At 43.3% G+C, this 27,895-nt stretch overlaps 2 protein-coding genes and 1 long non-coding RNA gene across 9 annotated transcripts in view; 1 reads left to right on the forward strand and 2 right to left on the reverse strand.

Annotated features, from left to right (window-relative positions):
- Positions 1-2,403, reverse strand: part of FBXO34 (F-box protein 34) — a 39,365-nt gene extending 36,962 nt beyond the window's left edge. For all 5 annotated transcript variants that reach the window (XM_088166408.1, XM_088166407.1, XM_088166406.1 and 2 more), the window contains exon 1: positions 2,285-2,403. The gene's annotated coding sequence lies outside the window, so the exon portion shown is untranslated. The remainder of the gene's footprint in view (positions 1-2,284) is intronic.
- The window catches only part of LOC148223471 (uncharacterized), a 94,871-nt gene that overhangs the window by 40,887 nt on the left and 26,089 nt on the right, over positions 1-27,895 (reverse strand). The window lies entirely within an intron of this gene.
- Positions 8,959-27,512, forward strand: DLGAP5 (DLG associated protein 5). 3 transcript variants are annotated; one of them, XM_088166397.1, is made up of 19 exons: positions 8,959-9,024; positions 10,809-11,058; positions 12,231-12,439; positions 12,894-12,998; positions 13,420-13,504; positions 15,210-15,308; positions 16,056-16,126; positions 17,778-18,070; positions 18,448-18,566; positions 18,650-18,770; positions 19,160-19,245; positions 19,782-19,942; positions 20,721-20,813; positions 22,221-22,440; positions 23,414-23,636; positions 23,995-24,052; positions 25,119-25,272; positions 25,635-25,684; positions 26,333-27,512. In XM_088166397.1, exons 2-19 carry the CDS (start codon positions 10,818-10,820, stop codon positions 26,453-26,455), a joined length of 2,511 nt encoding a protein of 836 aa, XP_088022523.1. In that variant the 5' UTR covers positions 8,959-9,024; positions 10,809-10,817; the 3' UTR covers positions 26,456-27,512. The 3 variants fall into 3 exon arrangements, with proteins under 3 accessions (XP_088022523.1, XP_088022525.1, XP_088022524.1); XM_088166399.1 differs by having other exon boundaries at positions 22,224-22,440; XM_088166398.1 differs by having other exon boundaries at positions 18,653-18,770.

Consider the following 27,895-nt stretch of genomic DNA (forward strand, 5'->3'; position numbering starts at 1 on the left):
TCAAAATGAACTTCCAAATTTAAGAGACACAGGAAGGTGTTTTATAACCTATAAGTCACTCAGCTGCAGCTTAGCACTTAACAAACCACTCACAGTCCTTCTCCAAATGGAGAAAAGATTTTAAAGAGCATTTAATGCAAGTGAAACATCCCCAGCTTTCTCCTCAGCCTCTGCTCGCTCCCCAATTAAATATGAAAGTGACAACTTAGTCATACTGAGTATGCAGAATGATTTTAAGACAGTGGTATTAAATCAAATCCCACAACTTTTTCACACCTATTAAATTATTACTTTGTCATTAGGAGGGCAGATTTTGATAAGCACGATGCAATTAACAGACAGTGCCTTTGTTACCGGGCTGCTCGTGATGAAGCCCAGGCTCCTTGACATTCCATTTCTTCCCCTCAAAGGCTCTGTGCTACAGCAAATTTATGGGTTTTAGCATGTAAGAGGAGAATTGGGCAGGTTACCTTCAAAATCAGTCAATAAGGCCCTTTCACTCAGGCTGGGGGAAGGCGGCTGGCTGCTGGAAAGCAACACAAGGCGCTCCCTTCCCCCTCCCCTCAGGACCCAAAAATGCTGCGTTCAAAACACTCCCATCCCCTGCAGCAAGGGATTAGCCATTTATTAAAAAGGAATCAAAACACTGTAAAAGGCTTCCAGTTAAGATTTCAAGGGAAGAAAAAGAAAAAAAAAAAAAAACACATTAACACCGGTAGAACCAGAGTCACACTAGGAATTCTGGGCAGCGAAGAACAAGCAGCTCAAACGCAAGCAGGATGTCATTTGTCCCAATGATGCTGATCAAATGGCTCAAAAGGAGGACAGAATTAGATTAATTTTTTTTTTTCACTCAGTCATTTTGCTGTCTCCACACCAGTATCAGCATTCACAACCTACAGGCATTTAGACTGTGGACTTTTAAGGCAACTACCTACCTCCACGCTTATTTTTTAGGTTTTTTTTTTTTTTTTCTCTAGGGGTGACAGACAATTATAATGGCCAATTATGTAAAACCTTTCATCCGAGAAAACACGAAGCACTACGCAAACACTCATTAAGACTCTCGGCTGGAGCCTGAGCCACACGTTCGCCTGTTCCACAGCTCTGGATATCTCCAGCCACCAAAAGTGGATGCCGAGCGCTGTGGCACGGCCAGGACAGCGCCCAGCAGGGCAGGGCCAGCCCCTGTTGTACTCACACGGCCTCGCAGGCGGGTTTTACAGCCCGCAACACGCTCCGGGCTGCTGGGGCTGAGCTTTACAGCCCCATCCAAGCCGGTTATTTAAAAACACAGCAGGGACACACGCGGCTGCTGGGCGTTGTACGAAGCACCTCGCAGGACGAGCCTCAGACCCACTTGTCCGGCTGATCCAAGCAGATTTTTCCAACTGGGAGCCGCATGGCACAAGTCAATAACCTTGGTTTAGTGAAGAAATTAAAAGCTACGCTTATTGTTTCGAGTAAGGCCTTGGAGGAAGTAATTCCGAGAAGAAATCACTTCCACTGTAATTGTACTCTTAACCTTTCCTTAGGTTCTTACGCCATCCCCATGCGAAGGCGTTATTCAAGAATTATCACAATATCTAATAACCATTAAAGCTCTTTTCGGATCACTGTTTATGTTTAGCGAGTTCACAACCCCTCCCTTCTGAAGGGCGGCAGATCGATGTATGAACCACGGGGGAAGCCGTGCAGAAAAAAAAACCCACGACCAGGAAGAAGTGACCGCAATTCAGGACATCAAAATCTGGGGGGGAGAAACACGCGGTTTGGGAGGGGGTTTGCATTTAAAAGAAGGTCCGCGAAAAGACTGACCCGCAGAAAGCAGGGGGGGCTCGCTATCTCCAGCCACGCGTGGGACGAGCGCGTTATGCAACCGTGGGGGAGCGGGGATGCTCCAGACCCGCACGGTGAGCGGGCAGCGCGGGGCACACGGCACCGCTCCCCGGCTCCCGCTGCCCGAACCGCCGGGCCGGGAGAACCGCGGCAGCGCTGCCGGGGAGGGAGCACCACGAACCCCCCAAGAGAGGCCGGGAGCGGGCGCTGGGGGAGCAGAGCGGACAGAATAAAGCGAGAGGATAGAATAAAGCCGGGCAGAGCGCGGTGCCCTCGGCGCGGCCCCGTCCTGCGGGCAGCAGCGGCCCCTCGGCGGCCCCGCAGCCGCCATGGCCGGCGGAGCGCGGGCGCTGCGGGCGGGCCCCGCTCGCCGCTCGCCGCCCACCTGCCCGCACCGCGCCGAACCCAGCGCCCACCCACCCCTGCCGCGCCCGCGGGAGCCTACCGGGAGCGGGGCCAGAGGACGGGCCGTGGCAGAGCCGCCAGGCTCGGCTCGGCTCGGCTCGGCTCGGCCGGATCCCCCCTGCGCCCGGCGGCGGCGGGAGGAGCCGGGCGGCCGCGCCAATCCGGGGCGGAGCGGGGCGGGACGCGGAGCCGCCGGGGAGGGACGCGGAGCCGCCCCCGCGCCGCGCCAGGCACCGGCCGCCCCGCCGCGCCAGGCACCGGGGGCTCGGCTCGGGGCGCTTCCCGGGCTCCTGGCTCCTTGCAAGTCCCTGTTCGAGGCCAGCGAGTTCCAAAGCAGCCCCCGGCGCTGGCGACCCCGTGGTCCCCCGCTCTTCTCGGTGTGCCGGGCTTGCTGCTCACCGACAAGGTTTAGCGACCAACGTGGCACTGGAAGCCGCGGGGGTGCCAGGTTCCAGCCCGCTGCGGGGCACTGGCAGCTTATCAGTGGATTTAGTCGGGTGATAACGGCGAAAAATCTGTAAGGTCCTCTATGGGAGGCCAAGGGTTCGATAAACCTCCTGGCTTTGAAACCTATTGAAGTCCAGACTGCAGGGCCAGAAGAATCACAGAATCAATTAAGCTGGAAACGACTTCTGAGATCATCGAGTCCTGCCCATGACTGAATATCACCCTGTCAACCAGATCATGGCACTGAGTGCCACGTCTAGTTTTTCCTTAAACACCTGCAGGGATGGTGACTCCACCATCTCCCTGGGCAGTCCATCCCAAAAGAGCTGCAGGGAGGTCAGTGGGAGTGTCCCTCCCTACTGGAACCCCACCAGCGTGGTGCCAGCCTTGCCAGCTTGTTTTGCCAACGTTTCCTCCCCAGCACAATCACTAAATACCCTTTGCTGTCATCTGTCCTTGGCAGAGGAAAACGAGCTGCTCTTCCTGCTGTAGAGGTATCCACAGCAGTGGTTTGTCACACATGTGTCACCCCAGCCATCTTCTCTGTGCAGTGCTCCAGAAGTCTCAGCCTTCAGGGACAAAGAGAAGGGCACTGGAGATTTCCTCTGAAACCAAAGGTATTGAGAGCAAGAGAGAAACACAAAGGGAAGGCATTGGGAAAAGGGGAATTAAATGGTGGCATCAGATGGCAGTTTGACCCCAAAAAGGGTTTCTACAAGGAGGAGCTTCCCCTCTCCTTAAAAGATTTTGGCAAATCGTTTCCTCTTAGATGGAAACAGGCAGCAAACTGAAAAGGCCTGGTTTTTTTTGTTTTTTTTTTTTGTTTCCCAACCCAAGGAATAACAGGAAGCTGTTTGGAGGAGGTTTAGGACGGGTATCAGGAAAAGGCTCTTCCCCCAGAGGGTGGTGGGGCACTGAACAGGCTCCCCAGGGAATTGTCACAGCTCCAAGGGTGCCAGATCTCAATGGAGCATTTGGAACACGCTCTCAGGCACAGGGTGGGATTGTTGGGGTGTCTTGTGCAGGGCCAGGAGTTGGACTGGATGAACCTTGCAGGTTCTTTTCCACTCAGGGTATTCTGTGACTCTCTGATTCCCTGACCTGCTGGAGGGCAGCACTGCTCTCTGTATACACTACCGAGAGGAGATCCTTGAGACTGTTCTCAAGCTAAAAAGCAGTGTAAGTGTGTCAGCACAGCACAGTGCCATGACAGTCCTGACGAGGGGGAGAGCCAATTAGCCAGGATCACATTTACATGGTGTCTCAGATAGCTGAGATGAACCTCCCAAAGTCTCTGGAGCCCCTGTTGACTATGGCTGCTATATACAAATCGAGGGTGGGAGGGAAGATAGAGGTAAGTTGAATTGCTGAAGGTCAAATATTAGATCAGGACAGAAAACAGACCCTAGTGTTCTCAACCCTCCAGTACTTTCTCCTCTGAACTGTAACAAACCACAGAACAACAACGGGATTTAGCTGCTGCTGCTGCTGACACAGTAGTTTCCTGTGTTCCAGGGAAAAATTCTGTATTTTGGTATAGGACCAAATGCATATGGATAAAAAACCTATTTGCTAGCACAGCCCCACAATTTGGTGATATGCAGTGAGATGCAAGATATCCCCAGATAACTTAAAAAGGAATGAAATATATGCCCTGTCATATTAGAAAAAGTCCCCACGAAGATATGGCCCCAATCTTTGGTTGTAAATTGATAAAGACAGTGAACTGCCATTTGCTGCTAAGTGACTTCTAATGATTAAACAACCTTTCCCCTCCCACACCCTAGGGGCATTCAGTGATAATATAAGAAAGATTTTGCACATTGTTTAGCTTAAATGGCCATCTGGCCCTTTCTGCATTTCAGTAGCCTTGAACATTAAAAAAACAATAGATAAAGAAAACCAGTCCTATCTTATCAGAGACCTGGAGAAGTTTAACTCTGTCAGAGCAAAGAGGATTAACCAAGTCGTTACAGCTCTTTTATTGTTTCCCTCTCAATTAGCAGTCATATTCCTCACAGCTTTGTGTCTTACTCTCTAAACCAAGAGAAGAAACGGTCCCTTACTTACTGTATTAATTTTAACCACGAAACACAACTCCAGCAGTTCCATCCAGCTTCCACAGGAGGTGTTCTGCTTCTGGGCAATGGAGATACAATGGAGGCATATGCCAAAAAAAGGCACAGGTTTTCAGCCAAAAATTAAAAAAAAACCAAAAACAAAACAAAACAAACAAAAAAACCCCAAACAACAACAACAACGAAAAACAAACAAACAAACAAAACCCCCAGAAACCTACTTCCTGCTGCTGAGACTTTATCTAATCCCACCCCATTCAGTGTTTTTTTCATCTGCTTTTGCTCAAGGGGATAAAAACACAATTTCCCCAAAGCAACCCACTCAAAGTCCCTGGAAACAAAAAAAGGTTTGGTCTCAACTCAGCTTATGGTTGGCTTATGGTTGAATCCAGCATTTCCTCAGGGGTTAATTCCCACTCCTCTCTTTGCCATGGGAGAAAACTAAGAAGAGTTGAGTCTGTTTGGAAAGAAGCGTGATATCCATAAGGATGTGGCCTTGGGCTTTGAAGAAAGAAGCCAGCTGAGGATGCTTTCACCTGCAGTGCTGGAACAGGTTTGTGAGTGAAATCTGTAGCAGCAGAGAACATTTGGTGTAAACACCCCAAAATAACAGAGGATGTACAGATATGCTGAGATAAAACCACTCAGGCTGTGTTCCCAACTGCACTTTGCATGCTGACATTGCTAGTTTGCATTTTTGTGAAAGCCAGGAGCTTATAAATGTGCTACAACATCCAGCTTTTGGGTATCAGCTGCCAGAGTGCAATAGAATCTCCAGAGTCAGGTACCTCGTCCTTCTATTTATAGTGCAGAGAGAGACACTTCCCAAGGGCAAGTGGAAACTCCCACCTGGGAGCAGAGATCAGGGAGAAGGAAACATCAAACCAGGGCTGGATTAGAGTCACTTTGCACAGCCAGTGGAGGTGTTTCCATCAGGATCCCAGGCCCACACATTGGGGTTTAGGAGTCTGTCAGTGCTCTTTGAAGGATTGGAGCAATAACAATTTCTGTTTAACACTGTGGGTGTCAAGGTTACATTTGATGTTATTTGTTGTATGTGCTGATCTGAGTGGTGGAGAAATTCCCAGGAAAGGGAACACACTCTCCAGGCTCTTCAAGGTGAGAGTCCAAACATCTCTACCTGCTTGGACCATGTCCTCTTCCCAGGTGACAGGCTGGGGGGGGGGGGTGGCTTCCTCACATTCCTGGTAAAAAATGGGCTGCAGAGCAAAATAAACCTCGCAGAACAGAACAAGAGGCTTAACTGTGTTCCCTAGCTGCTCAAAGACAGGAATTTCACTTCTATTTTGTTCTCCTAGAATTTGTTCTGGTTTTTAAACTAGACACTGCTTCAGATGAAAAGCCCGAGCAGAAGTGGGAACAGAAGCCAATGCATCATAATGAATTTGCTGTTCAATATTTGATTGAGAGGTTATCAATTAAATTTGGCAACCTGTGCCCTCTGCAGTGTCTTATTTTGCCTACAAAGGATTTTCTTTGACAGCATGCAAGTGGCTGTGGGGTACAGCTTTTTAACTCCATTTACCTGTACTTTCACCAAAAACATGATCAGAAAATGTAATTATTTCAGGGCTAAATTTGAGGATAGATTTTCCTACACTCCATATTGTTCTTAATTTGTGCAAGGGTGGGGAGAATCACCTTCACAATGAACAATATTCCATGTGAAGGAATTAAGAGCAGAAAGAGCAAGTGAGCAGATTGCCACATAATGATCTCCTCAGTACAAAATGTACGGGATAATGACAGTTATATTGCCAAGAAATAAAGAAATTCAAATTGGTTCTCAAAGCTCTGTGGCTGAAATGGGATATTATCATAAAATCATCAGGTCTGTATGAGAACAAGGAGTTTAACCTTTCAGGCATGGCTAATATCTGCACAGGATGAGTTTGGAAATTCATATCCCTTGTTTATTTTTATTAAATGCTAATATGTTTATTCCTCTTAACACAATATTTCTCTTAGCACAATAAAGCCAGTAGCAATCATGAATTTGGCTGGAAAACACCTGATTAGTGTGTTTTATCTAAAGTGACATTGCAACACTTTAAAATCTTGGCATTATTCAAACACACCAAGGCCCTTGTGGTGACCTAAATATTGTGAGTGGAAGGTGTCTCTGCAGCACGTTAAGGAAACTCATTCTGGCTGTAACCTACCTGGCTCAGGTAACACCTGTAGAAGTGCACAGCAAACCCAGGGCAGGTACTCGGGTTCCTCAAGGGCCCATGGCTGTGTTATCACTCCTGTTGTTACTTGAGCTCCTGAGATTAACCCCAGGCAAAGCTTCCTAAATTCTGTATCAACACACACGAGAGTGGAAATGAATAAAGGTGTCGGTTCAGATGCTCCAAGGAGCAAACAAGTATTGTTTCAGCATATTCAGATATACAGGGAAAAAAAAAAAAAAAAACTATCTTTGGTTGAAATGATGACACTCCTATACTCACTTTCTCCCTAAAGTTTGTGTTTCAGCATGGTTCACATCTTTGGACTATATTCTGATATAAAGTAGAATTGCTGAACGTCCTCAAATTCCACTGCCATAGGAGAAAAAGTGGAGTAAGACAAACCAGCAAACACCGAGAACTGCATTGGATTGGACTCTATACTACAGATCTGAACTCCTGTGGTTCTGTTTAATTGGATCTTTTTCAAACCATCACTTTGGCAGCACTCAATAACCTCCATGCTGATCTTTTATTATCTCTGCCACATAAATGACCGTGGGATTAGGCTGGATGGTCAATATTTGTGACCTTTGCTGTAACCTTTGTCAGTCTGTGCAGAAACAGGGGGTGACTCTTCCCGGACTGCTCCAATCTGGGAACTCACTCTGATCTTTGCCGTGGGGAACAGCTCTGTGCTCTTACTGTGGTGCTTAATCCATTTATTGCTGCCTTAAAATCGCATTTATATCCTAAATTACTGATATATTTGTGTAACGCCAGAGGGGATCCCGCATTTTCGGGCTGCTGGAAGGGCACGGCTGTCTTCTGCCGCTGACCACCGCTCCTGCTGCTCAGCAGTTTCCCGTTTCCGAACACTTTATTTTTATTTTTTTTTCTCTCCAAACGCCGTCCCCATTTTTGCAGTGCCACCAAGCGGATGATTCCTCTGTTAGCATTTTGAATTTCCCAGGTTACCACTTGCAAACAAATACAGAACTCTCGAGTAGCTGAGAACGCTGTTAAACACAACCCACCCCAGCACACCGCGGGGTTGGTGCCATGCGGGTATGGCAGGAAATAAAGGGTCGTTAATAAAAAACACTTTAATAATGTGTTTGTGGCCCTTGGCAGGAAATAAAGGGTCGTTAATAAAAAACACTTTAATAATGTGCTTGTGGCCCTTTCAGGCCTGTGGAGAGCCGGCTTCGGCTCCTCAGGAACGGCACAATGCGGATATTAAGGTGTGGGGACAGACCTTGTGGGCTCCTCGGTTCAGGAGAGACATGGAGCTCCTGGAGTGGCAGCGGGACTGGAGCATGTCTCTGACGAGGAAAGGAGCAGGGGCTGCTCAGCCTCGAGAGGAGACCTGATCCTTGTCTGTCCCTGTGTGCAGGGAGGGCTCAGAGACAGACCAGGCTCTGCTCTAGGGACCCAGCAATGGCACCAGAGGAACGAGCAGAAACTGATGCTCACAAATTCCACCCGAACATGAGGAAGAACTTCCCTGTGCAGTGACCAAGCCCTGAGCAGAGACCAGAGAGGGCGTGGAGTCTCCCTCACTGGGGATATTCCAGAGCTGTCCGGACACATTCCTGTGCACTGGGACGTCCCTGCCTCAGCAGGGAGACTGTACCAGATGAGCCACTCGTGTCCCTTCCCGCCTTGTCCGTTCTGGGATTCTGTGGGTGGTGGGAGGGCTCATTACTGTCCCTGAGTCCCCGTGGGTGTGAGGGCTCTGCAACCCCAAGGCGAGGCCAGGTAACCCCCGCCGCCATCTTACCGCCCCCCACGCCGCGCGGGACACCACGGGCAGGCCTCGCCCCCGCGCCCTCAGAGGCCTCACCTCCCTCACCCCGCCAGCCAATGAGCGACAAGTGTGGGCGGGGAAATTCTCCGAGCAGCCAATAGAAATTAAGGGTGGCGCTGCCAATCAGGGGGCGCGGGTGAGGCCAATGGGAGCTGGCGGTGCGGCGTTGGCCAATGAGCGTTGGCGGGTGAGATTTGAAAGCGAGGCGGGGCGGCGCGCGGAGGGTCCTGAGCGGCGCGCGGAGCCGGGGCAGGTAATGGCGGCCCTGGGGGGACTGGGGGGCCCGGGGCGGGATTCGGGAGTCCTGGAGATGCTTTGGGGGGTCACAGGGGACCTTGACTCCCCGGCGATGTGCTCCGTAACGGGGCACGGGGTGAGGTTTCGCTGGGCTGAGTGACAGCGGTGCTGCTTCTCTGAGTTGGGATGGGAGCGCCCGGAGGCGCTGGCGGGGAAGGGGCTGAGGGGACGATCCTGGGGTCACCCCGCACCGCGGGCTCTGGGGGTGTCCCCGACAATCGGGTCCGACCCCCGGACCCCTCTCGAAACCGTTGAGTCCCGGTTTTGCTCAGTCTCCACCCTCTTTAAACGTAGCGATGTTTGCTCTTCCGGCTCTGTTTTCTCGCTGTTCTGGCTAAAAAAGCACCTAAATGTTTTCATGTTCGTATTGACCTTTTGTTCTTAGGGTGTTGCTGGTCAAAAGCGTCTCTTTTCCCTCGCTGTTACTTATCAAAATAAATGTTTAGCTTTAATTTTTGCTACTATACGTTAGCCAGTCGCAAATCTTTTGTGTAAGCCGTCTGTCCTTGCTAATAGTCTTTGCTTGAGTTTATGTTAATTTAAATACCAATTAATCTTCTAGGCTCCTGTTTGGGCAAGATACTCCCCTGGAACAATAAGCTGGGAGGAAGAGGAGACAGCTTTAGGTAGCACATAGATGGGAAGGGGATGGACTTTAAGAAATCCTGGGCACCCATTATCAAGGCTTTTCAGTTCACTGATGGTTCCTTCAGTTTGATCAGAGCATGCTGTCCTGAAATGAAGAACCTCAGTAAATGACTAAATTACCAATGAATTAATAACTGTTGGGTGTTTAGTTTAGCTCTGTCACCCTGCTTACTGTAAAGCTGTTTCCTGTTAGAAGATGAGATGTGTGAAGGAGGTGGAAAACCCTGGACAAGACAGGTTTCAGTGGGGATGCAGGGGATAACAGAATCCCAAAACGGTTTGGGCTGGAACCTGAAAGCCCATCTCATCCCACCCCTGCCATGGCAGGGACAGCTTCCACTATCCCAGGGTGCTCCAAACCCTGTCCAACGTGGCCTTGGACATTTCCAGGGATCCAGGGGCAGCCACAGCTTCTCTGAGCACCCTGTGCCAGGGCCTCATCACCCTCACAGGGAATAATTTCTTCCCAGTATCCCATCTAATGCTGCCCTCTGTCTGTTTGCATCCATTCCCCCTTGTCCAATGTCCCTCTCCTGGACCCCCTTGATGTACAGTTAGCACAGCAAGTGCAAACCAACTGACAGTTGGCTTAAGGTTTGCTTCCTCAGGTTAAAAAAGATGGGAAAAATGCTGCTTGAAATAAACACTATTGTGTTGCAGTTGCATCCTGGAAACATCCTGGTTCTGAGTACTCTGCTGCATGACAAAATTCTTTGCTATCAGATAGGTCTAATCTAAATGGAATGTTGCTTCCAAGTATTGTCCTACAGCTTTGTCATTTACCTGCTCATCTCCTTAATGTGGAAAACAGCTGTGGAGAAAGCAGCCCAGCCAATCCCAGGCATGGGTGCAGTGTCCCCTCCGAATTCTGTGTCGGACTTGGGGACCACTCAACAACCAAAGTGGTCCCTGGAATAAATAAAAATAATGAGAAATTGCTAAAAAAGTCATTGCTGAAATTGCCATCTGAGTTTTCTCTGGTTGCATACAGAAATAAAGAATTCAGGGCTTTGCTCATAACATGCAAACTTTAACAAAAATGGAAAACAAACTGTGACAGTGTTTTCCTAATCGCTGTGCTTGTTGTCTAAGGTCATCAGGATGGCTGCTACCTCCCAGTTTGCCAGTCGGTACAAGAAGAATTTGAGTACAGAAGCCCTCAGGACCAAGGTTGCCCGCAGGAAATCCATCCTTCAGAAGGAGAACAGGCACAAACTCTTTGAAAAGGGCCGCCAGTTCGGGCTGGCAGATGTCAATGTTCAGCTCTCCAAGGAAAAAGGAATTTCTGAGCCCAAGGAAACCAGGGAATTGTGCTCTCAAGAGAACAGCAGTGTGAAACAGAGTAAGTAAAGACTTGCTGTAGACATTTTTTTTTTTTAATATTAAAAATTTTAAGTAGGTTTAGTAGCATTATCACAGAAACCTAATAGCAATCAACATTTTAGTTTGACAAAATGTTTAAGATTTAAAACCCTATCAGCCTTTCCAATTTACAATCAAGATAATAAAATCTTAATACAGCTGTACCCTCCTCACTGCTCCAGTGGTATGAATGAAGCTTTGCTCTGATTTGTCTGCAGCAGCTAAAGGAAGAATGCATTTTGCTATTAATTTTCAATAAGAAGTGCCTTTATGATTGCTTTGTCCTTTCAGATGTTAAAAACTCCAATCTAAAATACCATATAACTGATGCCTGTCATGTGCCTAAAGTGTGCTTAGCAACGGGCAATTTTATATATAAAATTATTAATGGGTAAATGAATAGTATGATTTTAATTTGAAAATAGCCAGTTTTTGGCAACTTATTTTCCTCTCAGAAAATAGGGCCTGCATAGATGCTGAATTCTGCCCCCTGGCTCTCCTGGATGTGCTTGTGTTCTAAGAAATTAATATTTTAAAATGTTAACAGATTTTTTTAGAAATATTTTCAATTTTAGTATTTTGATAGCAGAAGATTATTGGAGGATAGTAATTTTTTGAAGATTATTGGAGTGCAGTCTTTGTAATAATATCAAATATGAAATTTAATTAATTTGTCTTTATTGTCTTTCATATATTTTAGCTTTAAGTGGATATTAATTTTTCAGGTAGACATAATTCAAGTTTGGCATCAGCTTAAGGTTTTATTCCTTCATATCACTTCTGCCTCATTTATTCTCAGCCTGAGTCAGATTTTGGTATCTAAAGCTGAGTTTTCAATGACGTTACAAGTGTTTGAGTAGAGAAACTGGTACAAATAAACCAAATAAGAAGATGAAGTGTTAATTTTCACACCAGTATCCTTGCAAGCCTGTGAAATGGGAGTGAATTTACAGTAATCCTCAGGTGGATATTTAGGGAAGTCTATTTATAAGTTGAAATTTACCACTGAATTCCCTTTTAGCGGGAATGGTTAAAACAATTTAGAGATTCCAGCCAGTTCTACTCTTTTGCTTTTGAAATTTCTGACTTGTTGTTGGCTCAAAAACACCTTCGTGCTTTTGTGACGTGTCTGTGTCCCACGTGTGGCCGCAGACCAAGCCCCAAATGCAGCCACCAAGAGGATGAACGAGCGCAGGGAGATGCTGCAGCGCTACAAGGAGGAAAAGGAGCTTCGCAAACTGCAGGAGCAGAGGGAGAAAGCCAAGAAAGGAGTGTTCAAGGTCGGCCTCTACAGACCAGCAGCACCTGGGTTTCTTGCACTTGCTGCTGAGGAACCAGCAGCAGCAAAGCCAAGAGAGAAGGTAACAAGGGTAATATTGCATGTCTAAATTAATCGTGGCTGTGTACGCCATCTAAATTGCTGTTTGTGTACAAGATGGGTGTGTTATTCCAAATAAAAAGCTGTTTATTTTGCAAATGCTTTATTAATGTTTGTTATGATAAGGGAATAATTTGGCTCGTTCTCTTTTTTAAACAAAGCTGGAAATAGTACTAATGATATGTGGATTTTTGTATTTGTGACTATGTTGAGTTCTAAAACTGTAATGATTGATCCACAAATGAAAGAGCTGTGTTATTTTAGAACTAGTAACTTGTTCATATTTTGTCAATTCAGCTTTGAAACCTTTCCAGATGTACACTTGACCCATTTTGCACAGACATGTTGTTTTTCACATTAATGTTTCTTGCTCAGTCTCTCAGTGACAAGGGGAAAAAGCAGTTTATTAACTCTCATTTCCTTGGGGATGTTTCCAGGCAGCTCCTGCTTTCTCTGGAAGGATTACTCGATCAAAAGCCAAGATGCAAGAAGGAAAAACCATGATACCAACTCTGATACCAACTGCATCTAAGTCCTCTACGGTTTGTTTTTTATATACATGTATAACTTCAGTGAATAAATTTAGAGAAAAGGATACAATTTCAGACTCAGAGCAGTATCTTTACAAGTTTGATTAGATCAGTACAAGCAGAAAAGAGCACAGGTTTTCCAGATCTGTTTTTCAATCAAGTTTTTCAAGATATTTAAACTGTTGCTTAAATATTTTAATTTGTTCTTTTTCTGACGTTTATTAACTAGTTGAATAATGGACAATAACATATCCTTAAATTAATCTATTTTAAGTTATCCTTAATGTCTCTCTACTTTTTAAAGCTCCCCGTGTTAAATTATTTGACTTTTTCCTTTACTGTAATCTAGGATAGGTAAATGAGGAAAGAAATTGGGCTGCTGAATTTCTGGAAATCTGATACTTCACAAAAAACTTGGTTTTTTTCCTTGTAGGTCAGTGCCCATGGGCAGAGAGTGTGCTCTACACAGGCAGGACGTAAACAGATGAATACAGTCAAAGTGGCTGAAAAAGAGAAAGGTAATGAAATACAGCTGAATCTGAAAGTTGGGTTTTTTTGGGGGAAAGATCCACAGTACATTTTTGGCTGAAGGAAGGAGGAGATTTTTAAGATGGCCATTCCCACCAAGGTCAGCAGCTGGCAAATTATCAAGTGTGTGGATCTAGGGGTCACATGAGCTTGTTGCCTCCATAGGCTGGGGGAAATGGAATGCAGGATCCTCACAGTCCTGGTTACTGATTATTCCTCCTGGGAGAGGGAAAAGAAACAGGTCAGTAGGCAAATTGCAAAAGTGCCAGATGCCTCTGCTCCTGAGCTGTGCAGAGGTTGTGTTTGACTCAAGAAGAGCATCACAGGGAGTGACTGCTGTTAGAAAGGAGCAAATGTCACTTTCTGTGCCACAATTACAGGTATTTCTTAAGAAAAGAGCAATTTAATAAAAAACAACCTGTGCCACCTTTAAGGGATTAGAATACCTTGGATCAGAAACTTCCTCATAGCTCAGTGATGTCCTTAAGTAGATACAACGAAGTCATGTGGAATGTTGATGTTAATGCAAGTTGTTCAGTAATTCTGAGTGAAATGACTTTCACATCATTAATCAAATCAGCAAGCAGCAGGCATTTATTTAAATAAATTTCAGTAGTGCCTTTGGTGAATACTGAAAAGATGTATTATTAGTGTTTGATATAACAATTAAAATGTTGAATTTTTGCAAAATGGTCGTTTGACCATTGATTACTTTTTTCTAAGTACACTGATTATTTCTGTCTAAAATTGATTATTTCTTTTGTACTGAATCAAGGATCTGCATTATAACTACTTAAACTTCCCTGCCCGTGGCAGGGAGGTTGGAATAAGGTGATCCTTAAGGTCCCTTCCAACCCAAACCATTCTGTGATTCTGTGAAACACTAATATAAAAAATGGGACATGAATGTTTGATAAATCCAATGTAGTTATTTACCCAGTAATTTTCCCCCAACTTTTCATTCTAGCTTCTACAGAATCACAGCTTGACATTAAAGACAGGAATAGCATTAACAGTAACCAAGAGGGGATTTCAGACATGCAGGGAATGGAATAAAGAGCTCCCATGAAATTTGTCTGTGCAGGAAAATGCTGTCATTTAAAAAACCTATTAGAAACAGTGCTAAAATACAAAGATGAAAATGATTAAGATACATTACTACGGTGCATGAACTTGTCATGTTTTATAAAATATTTCAGAGCAAATTAGTCTTAAGAGTACTTTGTTAGATTGCATTAAATTCTAACCTTGGAAATCTTTCATATAATGGCCAGGGCATCACTTTGTTACATCAGTGATTTGCTTAAGCTTCCAGCTGTGCAAATAACCATGGCAAAGCTGTTACTCTAAAAAACTTCATCTGTAAAACAGGGAGGGCCTTGACTCTGATTGCAGGGAGCAGTGGGAAGCATTCCTTAAGCTTTGTGCATGCCATCAAACACACTGGGACCCTGATGGACCTGTCCAGTAAAACCAGCTCCAGTCAGGACCCCTCAGTGCATTGCCTGGCTGCCAAGGCCAAGCTGTGCACTGAACTGACCAAAATCCCCCAAAACCCTGTTCATTCTGGCAAACCCATGCAACTGATAATTGCCCGTGCATTTTGCTGATTTGTATAAAATGTAAACCTTCACTTATTACTTGAGAGCAGGTCCTAATTAAACTTGGAATCTCTGGGATTAATCTCTCTTGCAGTGTTGCAAACTGCAGCCCAACCAGCCCCAAGTGTGAGAGTCACCAGAGCAGCTGCCTCTGCATCCAGGCAGGTGCTGAAACCAACTGCTGCTACTGCTGGTAAGTGAGGCACAGTTGTGTAGCTCATCTGTACCTCAGACTGCATTTAAGTCATGCCAAACGATCATCTAAGAAAAGAACTAAATGCTGGATCACTCAGACTCGTGTCTGCAACTCTAGTGCAATATCTACATCAACATGTTGAAACCAACACTGGACAGTTTCCCACAAAATTCATCAGTGTGGAGCATCCATGTCCACATGGTAATTACAAATTCAGAGAACAAAGCCACAACTGGTTAAGATTGGCACTTTGGTGTGTGGCTGTTTATGGCCATGTAAATATTAAATGTGTGAGCAGGAACATCTCTGGAAGAAATGAGAGCCTTTGTCCTTCAGTTTAGGAATTTCTCTTTGTGTTTGCCTGTTTATTAGAATTTAATCCACGAACAGAATTTCTATGCCATATAGAAATTAAAAATCTAAACTCAAATTGGCTTGACACTCTCTCTTCAACCTTTTAGGAAATAAGGTGACTTTTATTTTTACTATATGGCAACATCTAAAGATTGATGACTTAATGAATCTATTTTCTTGGTGATACATCTGTTACTCAGCTGTTAAATCCTTGGCCAGGTTTTCTTTTGAATGAACTTTTGCAATGCTATTTCTTCTCTCTAGCCACCTCCCACCCAAGAAAAACAGTCTCTCCCTGTCTTTAGCAACTGGATTTTTATGGCAGTGTTTTGGTGAAAGATTACATTAATCAGATGCCTTTTTGACCTCTGGGAGTGTCTCTTTTTGTAGGTAACCAGTCACAGAGAAAGACAGCAAATGTAGGAAAGCAGAAGAAAACTGTCAAACCTGATCCCATAAAGGTAGGTCATGTAATAGCTGAAATAGAAAAGCAGTAAAACTGATTTAAGAGCCAATAACTGTGTCATTGTAGCTGAAGTGCTCAAGCACAAAAGTAGTAATTTCACTAATAAGCTAGAATTTGGGAAGGAGTTGTATGTATTTATACTGCCATATTTTAAAAATTCAGATCAAATTTAGTGCTCATATAGAATCACAGAATACTGTAACTTGGAAGAGACTCACAGGAATCATCCCAGTCCAACTCCTGGTCCTCCACAGGACAGCCCCAAGAATCCCACAATGGATATGGATGTGATTGTGATGTACTAATCAAGACCTGGACAATGATTTTAAAATAGACAAGAAGTTCTTTCATAACTTTTATCTGATGTTTTAAGTAGTCAAAAAAAAAAAAAAAAAAAAGACTGATTTTCTGGTTTAGTCAAGCAGCTGTAAATTTTGTGTAGTTCATTCCGTTTTGAAGTGTATTCTGAATGGATCCTTTTCCTGCTCAGGTAACAGTATGAGACTAGAAGCTAAGAAATAAACACATTGTTAGGTTTTGATCCATCAAAAAAATTAGAGCTGGAAATGCTGTTCTTTGCAAGGTAGAACACTATTCTCTGCATGATTTACAGCTGAAGGCAGTCATTGTGGTTCTTGGTGTCATCACTTCCAGAATTTTTTATGCATTCATGTGCAGATAGTTCTGTTCACGAGCTATCCATCATTTTTTCTTTCTTCTGCTCCACTCTTCCCTCTCACACCTCCCATCTCCACCTTGTTCCTGTAACTGCAGCTGTGCTTTAGTATGTTTGAGATTGTGCAATCACACCCAAACAGGAGGTAAGAGCACTTGTATCTTCCTTGGACAAGCACCTCTTCAGGAGTCCCTGCCAGTTGGTAAACTCTTGCTGTAACCACAGGCAGCTCATTTGAAAAGGTTGGTTAAAAGCAAAATTCAAGGTTTACATTCCTAGCAGAGGTGACTGAAGTATAACAAGACTTTCATTGGATTGAAGATGCATATTTTCTTGAAAAACACCCAGAGTTTTTCTGGCTGGCTTGAGCTAACAATCTCAATTAGGTATCTCAGAAATGTGTTCTGTGTGACTATCTGCTCACTCATCTCATAAGAATGTGAATTCTTATATATTTTTTTTCACCTCTTTTAATGATATTCTGTGATACTAATTGCACTTGTCTTGGGTTGCATTCCTCAGCTATCAGCCTATCCCAGCTTGTTTTTCACTCTCTGGATTGGAGTATGTGCATAGACTATGATTATTCAACAGGCCCAGTTGAATTTGGAGCCAGTATTTCTGCTCTTGAGGATTTTATCACCTTAAAACTTTTTTTCCTAGCAATGGCAGCAAGCATTTGCCAATTTTAGTTATTGTTTTGGTAGGTGAGGTGTTCTGCTTTAGCCCCTGGAGTGGGTTGTTGAATTCTTTGTAGTGAAGTGTTACTTCTGTCTCTAGAATGATTTGCAGGTGTCAAAAATGGTTGGATTTGTTGGTAACTCATCACTTCTGCCCAGGTGAGCTGTTTTAGGAGCTGATTTACCTGAAGCTGTTCCCTTCCTGGTGGCTTTTAGACAATCATAATTCAGCCCATATCTATTGCAAATACATGACTGATTTGATGATTTATCTGTCCATGCTCTTACAGATTATTTCTTCTAAACCTGAAGTGGAGACAATTGCTGGAGTGGATCCAGGGGTGAAAAGTTCTGAAGCTGATTCCAAACACTCAGTGCCAGTAGAACTTCAGCAAGAGCAAACCTCAGTGGGAAACAACAATTTTTCTCCAAGAAGACCCAGAACACGCTCCTTTGCACCTCAAAACTTTGTGTTTCAGCCTCTGAGTGGATTGGCAACCTACACTGTGACACCCATGTCTCCTTCAAGGGCAAATGCTTTTTTGACACCCAGTGCTGTCTGGAATTTTTCAAAATCTCCAATGTAAGATTCTTCCTTCTAATGGGGCCTAAAATGCAAGTGAACCCCTCTGTAGGGGTAAAAAAACCTATTTTTCTATAGAAAGGTTCACTTTGTAACAAGGAGTTGTGGTGTTCTAACACCTGACCCTCATGGTTTCTATCATTGCTTAAATGTGTAGTTAACATAACAGCAGATGTGGATAGAATCCAGAATTCTGTCCATGCTTTTGAGGAGCAGCTGTCAAGGACTCTGCCCTGTATCTGCACAGATTTATTGATTTGAGTTCTCTAGTGTTGTGTGGAAGTTTGCCTTCTAAACTCTGCATTTCTGTGAAATTGGCCATATTTGATCTCACTTTCTCAATGTGTTTAACTAAATGTACTTTGTTTTGTTTCCAGCAAAATATTTGAAAAATCCAGTGAAACTAAAGCACAAAAGCCTAATTTAAAAAGTCAAACTTCACCTTCTGTTAAAGACATTCAGGAACAGCAAATGACCACAAGTTTGAAAGGAGGAGGTAGGAAGGAAGTTCACATTTTGTTCATTCTAATGCTTTTCATTATCATCAGATTTTGAACCAATTCCTTTCATGTTTTTCAGCAGGTGAATCAGATGAGAGAACTTCCACTCAGAGATTAAACAAAACAACTCCTGTCTCAACAGCACTTGCAGTGAAGTCAGATGATACAAGAGAGGAGGGGCATGATGTGCCCTATTTCAGGTTTGGGTTTTCTTGTTTCACTTCCCTGATGTCCATTTGAAGGTTCTTAATATAAATAATGAGACTTTTTCTAAAGATTAGCCTAATTTAATGGCGATTGGTGTCTGTCAGCTGTGACCTGAGCAGGCAGACATTTCTCTCTTCTTTTTTGTACCTTAAGTGCAAGGAAAGAATGTAAAATTCTAGACTAACACCTGTGTCCTAAGGATCATGAACTTGGAAGCAGTAGAAAAGAAATTGCACCTCAGCCACTCAGGAAAAAAAAAAAAAGTCTAATCTTCAGCTCAAAGAGTGTGGCTTCTCAAAGAGCAAAAGAACAGTAGCCATTAACAGCCACAAGTCAGGAAATTCTCAAATAATTTTTTTTTTCTCTATTCCTGTATTTTCAGAAATGTTCTTCGGACTGAGACAGAGAGGCTGCTGTCTCAGTGCCTGCAGTGGGAAGGAAACCTTGAGCTGGACATTCCTGAGGATGGTAAAAAAAAGCTGCAATAGGCACTAGAAGGGGGGTTATGGGAGCTGAATGGGACAGAAAGAAGGACATGTATCTGCTGCTTGCAAAATAGCAAAAAAAAAAAAAAATAATCTGCAGAGCTGTCCTAGAGAAAGTCTAGAACTGTATCCCCAAGATACAAAAAGTCTCCTATTCTTAAAATTTGTGTAGCACTTGCAGTGATGGTGATTGATAAAGTCAACATCAAAATAGCTGTTCTGATCTCAGTCTGAAGTGTATTTAAATGTGTAAGCTTTAACCAAGCTGGTTTTTAAAAATAAGATCAGTTTTTAACGTGGAATAAGTACCCTTATCTGGGAAAATATAGATGACTCCAGCAATGCTTATTTTTAAGTAATTTTTTTTTTTGAAAGAAGCAACTTCAGAGCATTTCAGTGGACAGGAAAGCTCCATCTGGATTGAATTGCAGGTTTGCAATAGATGGGACAACAAATTCCAGCTCCTCAAACACTTATTTACCCAAGATTTCCTGTGGTTTTTTTTCTTTTTGTTACCAGCTAAAGACCTGATTCGCACCACAGTTGGTCAGACAAGGCTGCTCATAGGAGAAAGGTTCAAACAATTTGAAGGACTGGTTGATAATTGTGAATTTAAACGAGGTGAAAAAGAAACAACGTGTACAGACCTGGATGGATTTTGGGATATGGTGAATTTTCAGGTATGTATTTGCACGAAAACTTAGTAGGATAAAACTGATAGAGTTATTTATGAACCAAGTATTTAATTTTTTTTAAATATTCAGGTTCTGTATTTTATCTTTAATGTAAAAAAATGCAGATCCTTGTTTTAACACTTTGTGACAGTGAATAGTTGCAGTTGGGATACTATGACTTAAAATTCATGGACCAGGTCTTCTGTTGTGTCTTCTTGTAGCCTGTGTGTCTTGTCTGTCTCTGGAATGAATAAATCTTTTTCTGTTTTGGAGTGAGGATACAGTCTCAATGTCTACCTCCCAATTTTTGGAAAATTCCTGAAGCTCACCTGAAAAGTAGGGGTTCCATGCTTCAGTGTGAGAATAATGCAGAAACTACAAAAACTCTATTTAGGGCTGAGCTTAGGTGGTAGAAAACCTTCATCTCTTTTCCTCTGTTGATGCTTTCTTTAGTTTCAGAATGAAATATAATCTGAATTATTAAAAGGGCTCTCAACATTTGTAAATGTTTTTGTATTTGTAATTTGTAATTGTAATTTGTATTTACAAAGTATTTGTAAATCAGCACTCAACAAAGGAGTTTGTAAGTAGTTAAATGAAATGCAAAGATGGATTTGTTATGGTCCTAGGTGTAGGTTTTGACTTCTCTGCAGAAAGCATGAGAGTTTGATCTGCTTCTTCAGAGGTACTGAGAGATGTTTCCTGCAGGATGGAAGACTCTGCTTGTTTGGATAAAGGTTATTTTACAATGTATTCTTTTGCTTTTCTTAAATGTGACCAACAGATTGAAGACGTAAATAAAAAATTTGATAATCTGAAGAAGCTTCAAGACAATGAGTGGCAACCTCTTGATGTCCCAAACAAAGCAGTTGTCAAGGTATGAATAGCTCCTAAAGCACATCTTGTGTGGCTTCTTTAGATATATTGAATATGAAGTTAAATTCCTCTCAGGGTGCATCCTTCTCCCTCCCCTCTCCCATGTGCACTTGTATTATTTGGTGGGTGTTTTAGTCTTAGTTGCCTCTTTTGACTGGTAAGATTAGAACTAAGAATTAACAGTGACTTTTTTGGAGTCATCAGATTCTATGCTAGCAAGACAAATCTCTTAAATTTAGGATATGAACTTACCCATCAGATGTAAAACAATTTATCTGGGCCACTGACTTAACTGGAAAATGAAGCACACAGGAATTTGGGAATGACTGCCAGTTTTGGGCAGGGAGTGCTCAGTTATAATGGTGTCATTAAGCCAACACTATGGGTGGCTTTAAACTGCTGCTGCTCTAAGCACAAATGGATCTGATACTCTCCAAAATAAGTTAGTGCTTATTGCAAAATAAGCTGTAATGTGAGTTGTTTTATCTACTCTTTGGTTTGAAATATATAATTGCTTCTGACTGAGTATCAAGTTGTATTTACATTGCCTAAACTCTGTGCAGTTCCTTGAGACTGCTTAGCTAATCATAACATTGAGATGAAGGTGATAAAAAACTCCAGGCATGGGAGAACAGAGGGAATGTGGTCTGTGGGAGCTGCCCATAAATGCCAGACTCCTACAGGTGGTACAAAACAAAACTTCCTTGGAAAACTGAATTCCAAGAGAGGCTTCACTGAGTGCCTGGAGTCTGTCCTGTGGTTACTCTGTGTCCCTGCCACTAGGAGTCCCTGCATCCCAGTGCTTCCAAAATCTTACTGAATTTATTAGGGAAAAAAAGTTGTATTGAGAACTTTTGAATTGCAGATCTCTTGAAAAATGTTCTTAATGTTGTCGTCACAGACTTACCTTACCAGCTGGATGGCAGCCCCAGGGATGCTGGGAATGAACAGATACCTTGATGCAGAAAATTGTAGAATTGTTGAGGTTGGAAAAGTCTTAAAAGTCCAAATCCCCCAGCACTGGCAATGCCACCACTGTTCCCAAGTGCCAAATCCACACAGCTTTTAAATCCCTCCAGTGGTGGGGACTCCACCACTGCTCTGGGCAGCTGTGCCAGGGTTGCACAACCCTTTCATTGAAGATATTCTTGCTGATATCCCATCCAAACCTCCTCTGGTGCAAATTAAGTCCGGTTCCTCTCATCCTGTTTCTTGTTCCCTGGGAGCAGAGCCTGAATCCCACCTGGCTGCACCTTCCTGCCAGGGACCTGTGCAGAGCCACAAGCTCCCCCTGAGCCTCCTGTGGCTCCTTTGCTGTGTCTGTGGCAGCAGCTCCTGTGCACAGGTTCGTGTGTAACTGCTCTTAGCCAGAATTTCCAGGTGTGAGCCAGCTCTCTTACCATTCCAGAAGAAGGCAGTTCCAAGTGGAGTGGCCAAAGCCAAGGTGGAAGCAGCTGCCAGAAGTGCAGCCCGGAGCCGCCTGGCGTCAGTGAAAGCAGCCATGAGGGACAAACTGAAACAGGGGGAAACCGCTGAGGGTGCCCAGCAGGACAGGCTGCCAGAGGCTGAAAAAGTGGTTTTTGAAGCAGGATTTTTCAGGATTGAAAGCCCTGTGAAAAACTTTTCAGGTAGGTGAAGTTTAATCGTGATTTGTGTGACCTGAGAGTTCTGAAGGCAGTTTAATCCATTTCAGTTGTGCTGTTTATAGTGGCTACAACTCCAGTACTGGACACACTGTGACTGATTACATCAGGGCTCCAAAGTTAACTGGTGTACATGAATGTGCTGATTTGAGTGGGTATGGCAGCATGAAATCCCTGCTTGGACAGAAGTGAAATAGCTGCTTCATGTTTTTCCAGCCTAAATTTAATAATGAAATTCTAATCTGAGCGTTCCCAGATTCAGCTGATGAGCCTCTTCATCAAAGCCAGTGCCAGCTCACATCCTCTAATTGTAGAACAGGAACTGGAATTTTTAAATTTTTTTTAACTAAACCTTTTGCAGTGCTGTCTTCAAAGCTGCAAATAAAGTCCACCCATAATCTCTTCATGGTTAACAAGATTGTAACATAATCCAGTTTGCTATAAAAGCTGTTTAATAGTTCGGGTTTTTTAACAGGTGCTCAAAATATAACTTTATTTTCAGCATCTTATCTTATTATCTACGTGCAGCCACAATTTCCAGCACTTCTGCTTCTCTGACATTTCTAGTTCCTAATTTGATTTTAAATTCCCTTTCCTTTGGGTCCAGATCTCTCTCCTCATCACAAAACTAACAATTATTTTCATGTGCCTCTTGTTAGTAGGGGGAACTCCTGAAAAGCTTTGAGCAACACTGGGTTTAAGCCAACTCCACAGAGAATCTGTTATAAGCATCAGTTCTGAATCTGTGTCTTTTAAATTCTTAAAATTTTCTAATTTCAAAGATGGAAGTTAATAATTTCAATTTCTTTGCAAGTGCATATAAGATTTCCATCTAATATTTGTATAAGATGATTCAGCAAGCAGAAAACAATCGTGTCCCTGGTTAGAATAATAATGATCAGTTCATTTCAGCTTCTGGAAACTACTGTAGGAATGAAACATTAAACACATTTTCTAGGTTTTCTTCCAAGGACCCCTGCAAAACTGGCAAATCCCAGATCATCCATTAGATCTTTGCCCTTGAATGTTCCTTCTCCTCTCTGTGACCCTGAGGATGCACCTGCAAAACAAACCCCATCAGGCCTCAAAGGCTTCCACCCAGCACAAAGTCTGAAAATGGACCAACTTCCCACTGAAAAAACTCCCCCATTGGATAAACTCCCTGATGGCCTTGAACAAAGGTAGGCATGTTAAAGCAGCTTTTCATTAACCTTGTACAAATCATTTTAGAGTTGGAACTGAAAGACATGATGTTAAAACCCATTAAATGTTACCTTTCCATTTGGCAGTGATAAAGTTTGCAAAGTACTTGTGACTTTTCCTTCCCTTAAGCAAATATTAAGAGCTTTGCCCAAGTGTAATTTTGCTGCTGGGGTAGAAGTTTGTTTGCCCAGGAAGTTTGATGTAGCTCACCTGTGCCAACCAAGGCAGCAAAACTGCAGAACAAATTGTGAGATTAATTGGACAAGTCAGAAGATGATTGAAGGTGATTGATGAAGATGATTTAGAAGAATGAAAATGTTTTGTGTTCTCTTCCAGCATTTCTGTGGTTGCAGAAGAAATGTGTCTGGTTGCTGGCACAGCAGAGGGAAATAAGGTAAGTCATGCATTGTTCTTGGATGTACTTTAAATATTCTGTTATTGCTAGCAAAGGAAAAATTCTTTTAATTACCCCAGACACTTGGACTTCTGATCAAATCCTCACTTAAAAAAACTCTGTGTTCTTCAGGGCAGTGCTTTTTACCTCTGGGTGGACAAAGGTAGGGACTGCTGTAGTTTGGGGATCTTGTGTTGCTCTTTAGATTTGTATTTTGGAGGTTCTGGCTGCTCCAGGAGGGCACTTGTCTCTTGGACAAGCAGTATTCCTAGAATTTCACCACCTCCTGTTTTCTGGTGTGGATTTTTTAAATGTTTGTGAATTTATGGACCCTGACTGAAAGCAACAGCACTCAGTCCTCAGAGTGTCCTCCACAGCAGAGCACTGGGCTCTTAATCTCCTTAAAGGTATAGCAAGAACTAATCCAGGTGTCAGAAATCCATGTCCTGAAATGTCTGAAGACCTGGTGACATTGCCTGTGTTTGAGTAGCCTTAAAAAAGCAGGAATGTGGCCTCTAATTTAAATGATACTGTGCTACCAGTGAAAGTCTATTCTTGGGAGTCAGTCATCCTTTAATAACTTTCATTGGAAATGGAGTCTTTAAATTTTGGTACTGCTTGGATCTGTGCATGACTGCAGCAGTCACTTCCCCTCCCATCCCCCTACATATAACATATACTAAAAAAAGTCCTGGTTGCTATTTTTTTCTTATGCCTTTTACTTCATCCTTTCTCTATTAAAATAAGAAATTGTTGGTGATTTCACTCTCTGGGGAAACCTTTCAGTGTTGCTGATAGGTTTTTCTAGAGGAAAAGTCACCAGATAACACTTGAAGTTCAAAACCTTTCCTGTGGAAGAACTTCCTTTATATTGTCAGAGGGATTTTCAGGTTTTAAAGGGTGTTTGGGGTATGATCCCAGCCTTAAACCCTGAGCCTTGTACAGTGCCTGGAGTTAAAAAATCCACCTCTCATGAACTGTCCATAAAAACTGTAGGTTAGATGTGTGGACTTGGTCTGACATAGCAAGGACATGGCTGAGAACAGACAAAATCCCTGTTTTTCAGGTTCTGGGAAATTCCAGCAGTGAATCAAAAGCAGTGGATGGCATGGAAGAGATGGAACTGTCTGCTGCAGAACAAGGGCAAGACATCATCATGTGCAGCCCAGAGAAGGAGACAAACTTTGCTAAGTCTGGAGAGCCACAGATGCTTCAGACAGGTGCTTATCTCAGAGCTGCATGGTGCAGTTTGGGTGGCATTACTGGGACCTTCTGGTTATTCTAAGGATTTATTAAAATTTGAATATTACTTTCTGAAATCAATGTCAGCTTGATTTGTGTGTGCTGTCAGAAAAGCCTCCCATAGCTGGTGTGACTTAAAACACATTGCACGTGAGCAAACAGTGCCCCTGGATTTCTCTGGACAGTTTGAGTGAGATGTGAAGGAGAAAGGTAATATAAAAAAATAAATACAGTTTAGAGTTTGGATTTCTTATTTTAACAAATACAGAAAACAATACTGTGTTTTCAGCTTTGGCAGTGTCAGACTAACCTTTTTTTTTAAATCATACTTATTTTTCAGATGTTTCATGCAGTGATTTGACACTCATTGACAGAAATCCTTTAGATATGGTAAGTTGACCTTTAAGTTTATTTGACTAAGACAAGCTGCACGTTGCAGGACTGATCACCTTTGCTGCAGACTCAGTTACTGCACAAAGAAAATTAAATTCTTAAAGATGTTATCAAGCCAATTGACATAACTTTAAATACAAACCACATTCCAAGCTGTCTCCTTGCTTGGGCTCACACTGGTATTTTTGCACATGATGAGTGTAGGATGAATCAAGACATTTGTAGCAGGACAGTGTCTGATTCTTGTCAGATTGAGCCTTTAAATTATGTTTCTTACAAATTTCCTTGCAGATATTCACTAACAGCCTTTTTTTTCTTCCTGAAATTTTTTAAGTCTACTCCAACTCTTTTTAATCACTTTAGCAATTAGGGCTGGAAGTGACATTCAGCAGGCAAAAACAGGTGTGCAAAAGCTTTCACACTTAATAGAATTAATAGAATTTGAGTGTAGTATTTCTTATGAAAAATCCTCTTTAAAATACGGATTACTGACTTGAGTAAGGAGTGTCTGTCTTCAGCACAGACCATGTGCAATCACTTTTTATTTTATGCCTGGGAAATAAACTTGCAAAATTACTCTTGGGGAAATCAGAATGGTTAAAACGTTCCTCAAACACTGACTCCACACTCTGTCTCTTCCCACAGCCAATGCTGAATGTTGAGCTTCCCTTCACCCCAGTCAAGACCAAAGCCCAGAAGTTTGCAGCAGCTGAAGTATTCAGTGACCTCATCGTGTTTTCTCCTGTTGGTCCCTCTGGAGATCAATGAAAAGTGACTTTAAATGCAAAATATGTAAATTCTGTGAACAGGAAGCCCACAGAGGGTATCTGGAACACAGTCTGCTACCCTGGAAGTGTGTTGAGAGAGGAAGAGTACCTTGGTAATGGATCTGATAATGGGGTTTGTGTCATTTTATGGTGCAGTTGTGATGCACCAAGCTCTGCTGTATGTCACTAGTAGGCTGTGTTCTGCTGTATCCTCTGGCTGTAAATTCTGACTGGAACCTGAAGCATTTTTATGTTGGTATCATTTCATGTATTTCCTGTCTCATCCAGGCTGTAAAGCTGTTGGCCTTTAAACTTTTCTACCCCGACTGACCTCATGACTTATTGTTGTTCCAAGGTGCCCACCCCACCAGCTGGGAGGGCTCCTTCTGGGGCGAGACCCAGCCTGTTCCCTCCCCAGAACACTCTGCCATGCTCTGGGGGTACCTCTGCACCCTCAGCCTGCAGTGTCTGGTGTGCTAACACCAGCTATGGCAGTGTTGGATACATGCAATTCTTTCCTGGGGAAGTTTTCCTGGTATTTAACAAGCACTGGGTTGGTAATATCAGAAACTAAGCCAGAACAAGGAGTTCTAAGTCAGAGAATACCTTTTCTTTGTGATGTATTGAAATAGGCATTACTATTACTTCCTTTAAGGATGCAGTTTTCTATTGAGTATATTAAGGACCCACGTTTTGTACTTGGTTTTGACATGTTTGTGCTCAGTCTCTTCTCTCATCTTGTTCTTGTGCATTCCCCATCCAGACTGTAACATATTTGTGCATAAGGAACATGGCAGTTCTGTAGACTCTGGATTTGAGGAGTAGCATTACAGTACCACCAGTTGTTATATTTTTAACAAATATCCCACTGGGCTTCTTCTTGTACTGGTGACCTGAGTGTAACACACACATCCTTCCACCAGCCTTGATCCCAAACCCAGCAAAGATTTCAGTCCTTCAGCAGAAAGTGTTGCTGCCACTGCCAGGGGAGCTTGTCTGGCTTAAGTTTTAACCTGGAAGCTGTGTACTGATTACACTGAATAAAGAGAGGAAGCTGATGTGTGCTGGAATCCATTTTCTTCATTACTGAGCTCCAGTTCTTTCAGGATTCTTTCAGATATCTTTTAATGACTTTCCTGCTGAGGAATGGTTTGGGTTGGGAGGGAGCTCAAAGCCCATCCAGCTCCAGCCCCTGCCATGTGCAGGGACACCTTCCACAGACCAGGTTGCTCCAAGCCCCATTCAAACCTGGTCTGGAACTCTTGCAGGGATGGAGCAGCCACAGCTTCTCCGTGCTGGTAGTAGCAGTGTGCTGCTCTAGATTGCTTCATCTGCTGGAAATTTTAAGGATCTGCTTGTAACTTGGCACTCAAAGTATAAAGGAGTCACTGTTATAAAACAGCATGAGCCACGTCAGAGAAAGCTTTGGAAACTTCAGTGG

This window comes from Sturnus vulgaris, chromosome 6, assembly GCF_052056855.1.
Source record: "Sturnus vulgaris isolate bStuVul1 chromosome 6, bStuVul1.hap1, whole genome shotgun sequence".
Classification (NCBI taxonomy): Eukaryota; Metazoa; Chordata; class Aves; order Passeriformes; family Sturnidae; genus Sturnus; species Sturnus vulgaris.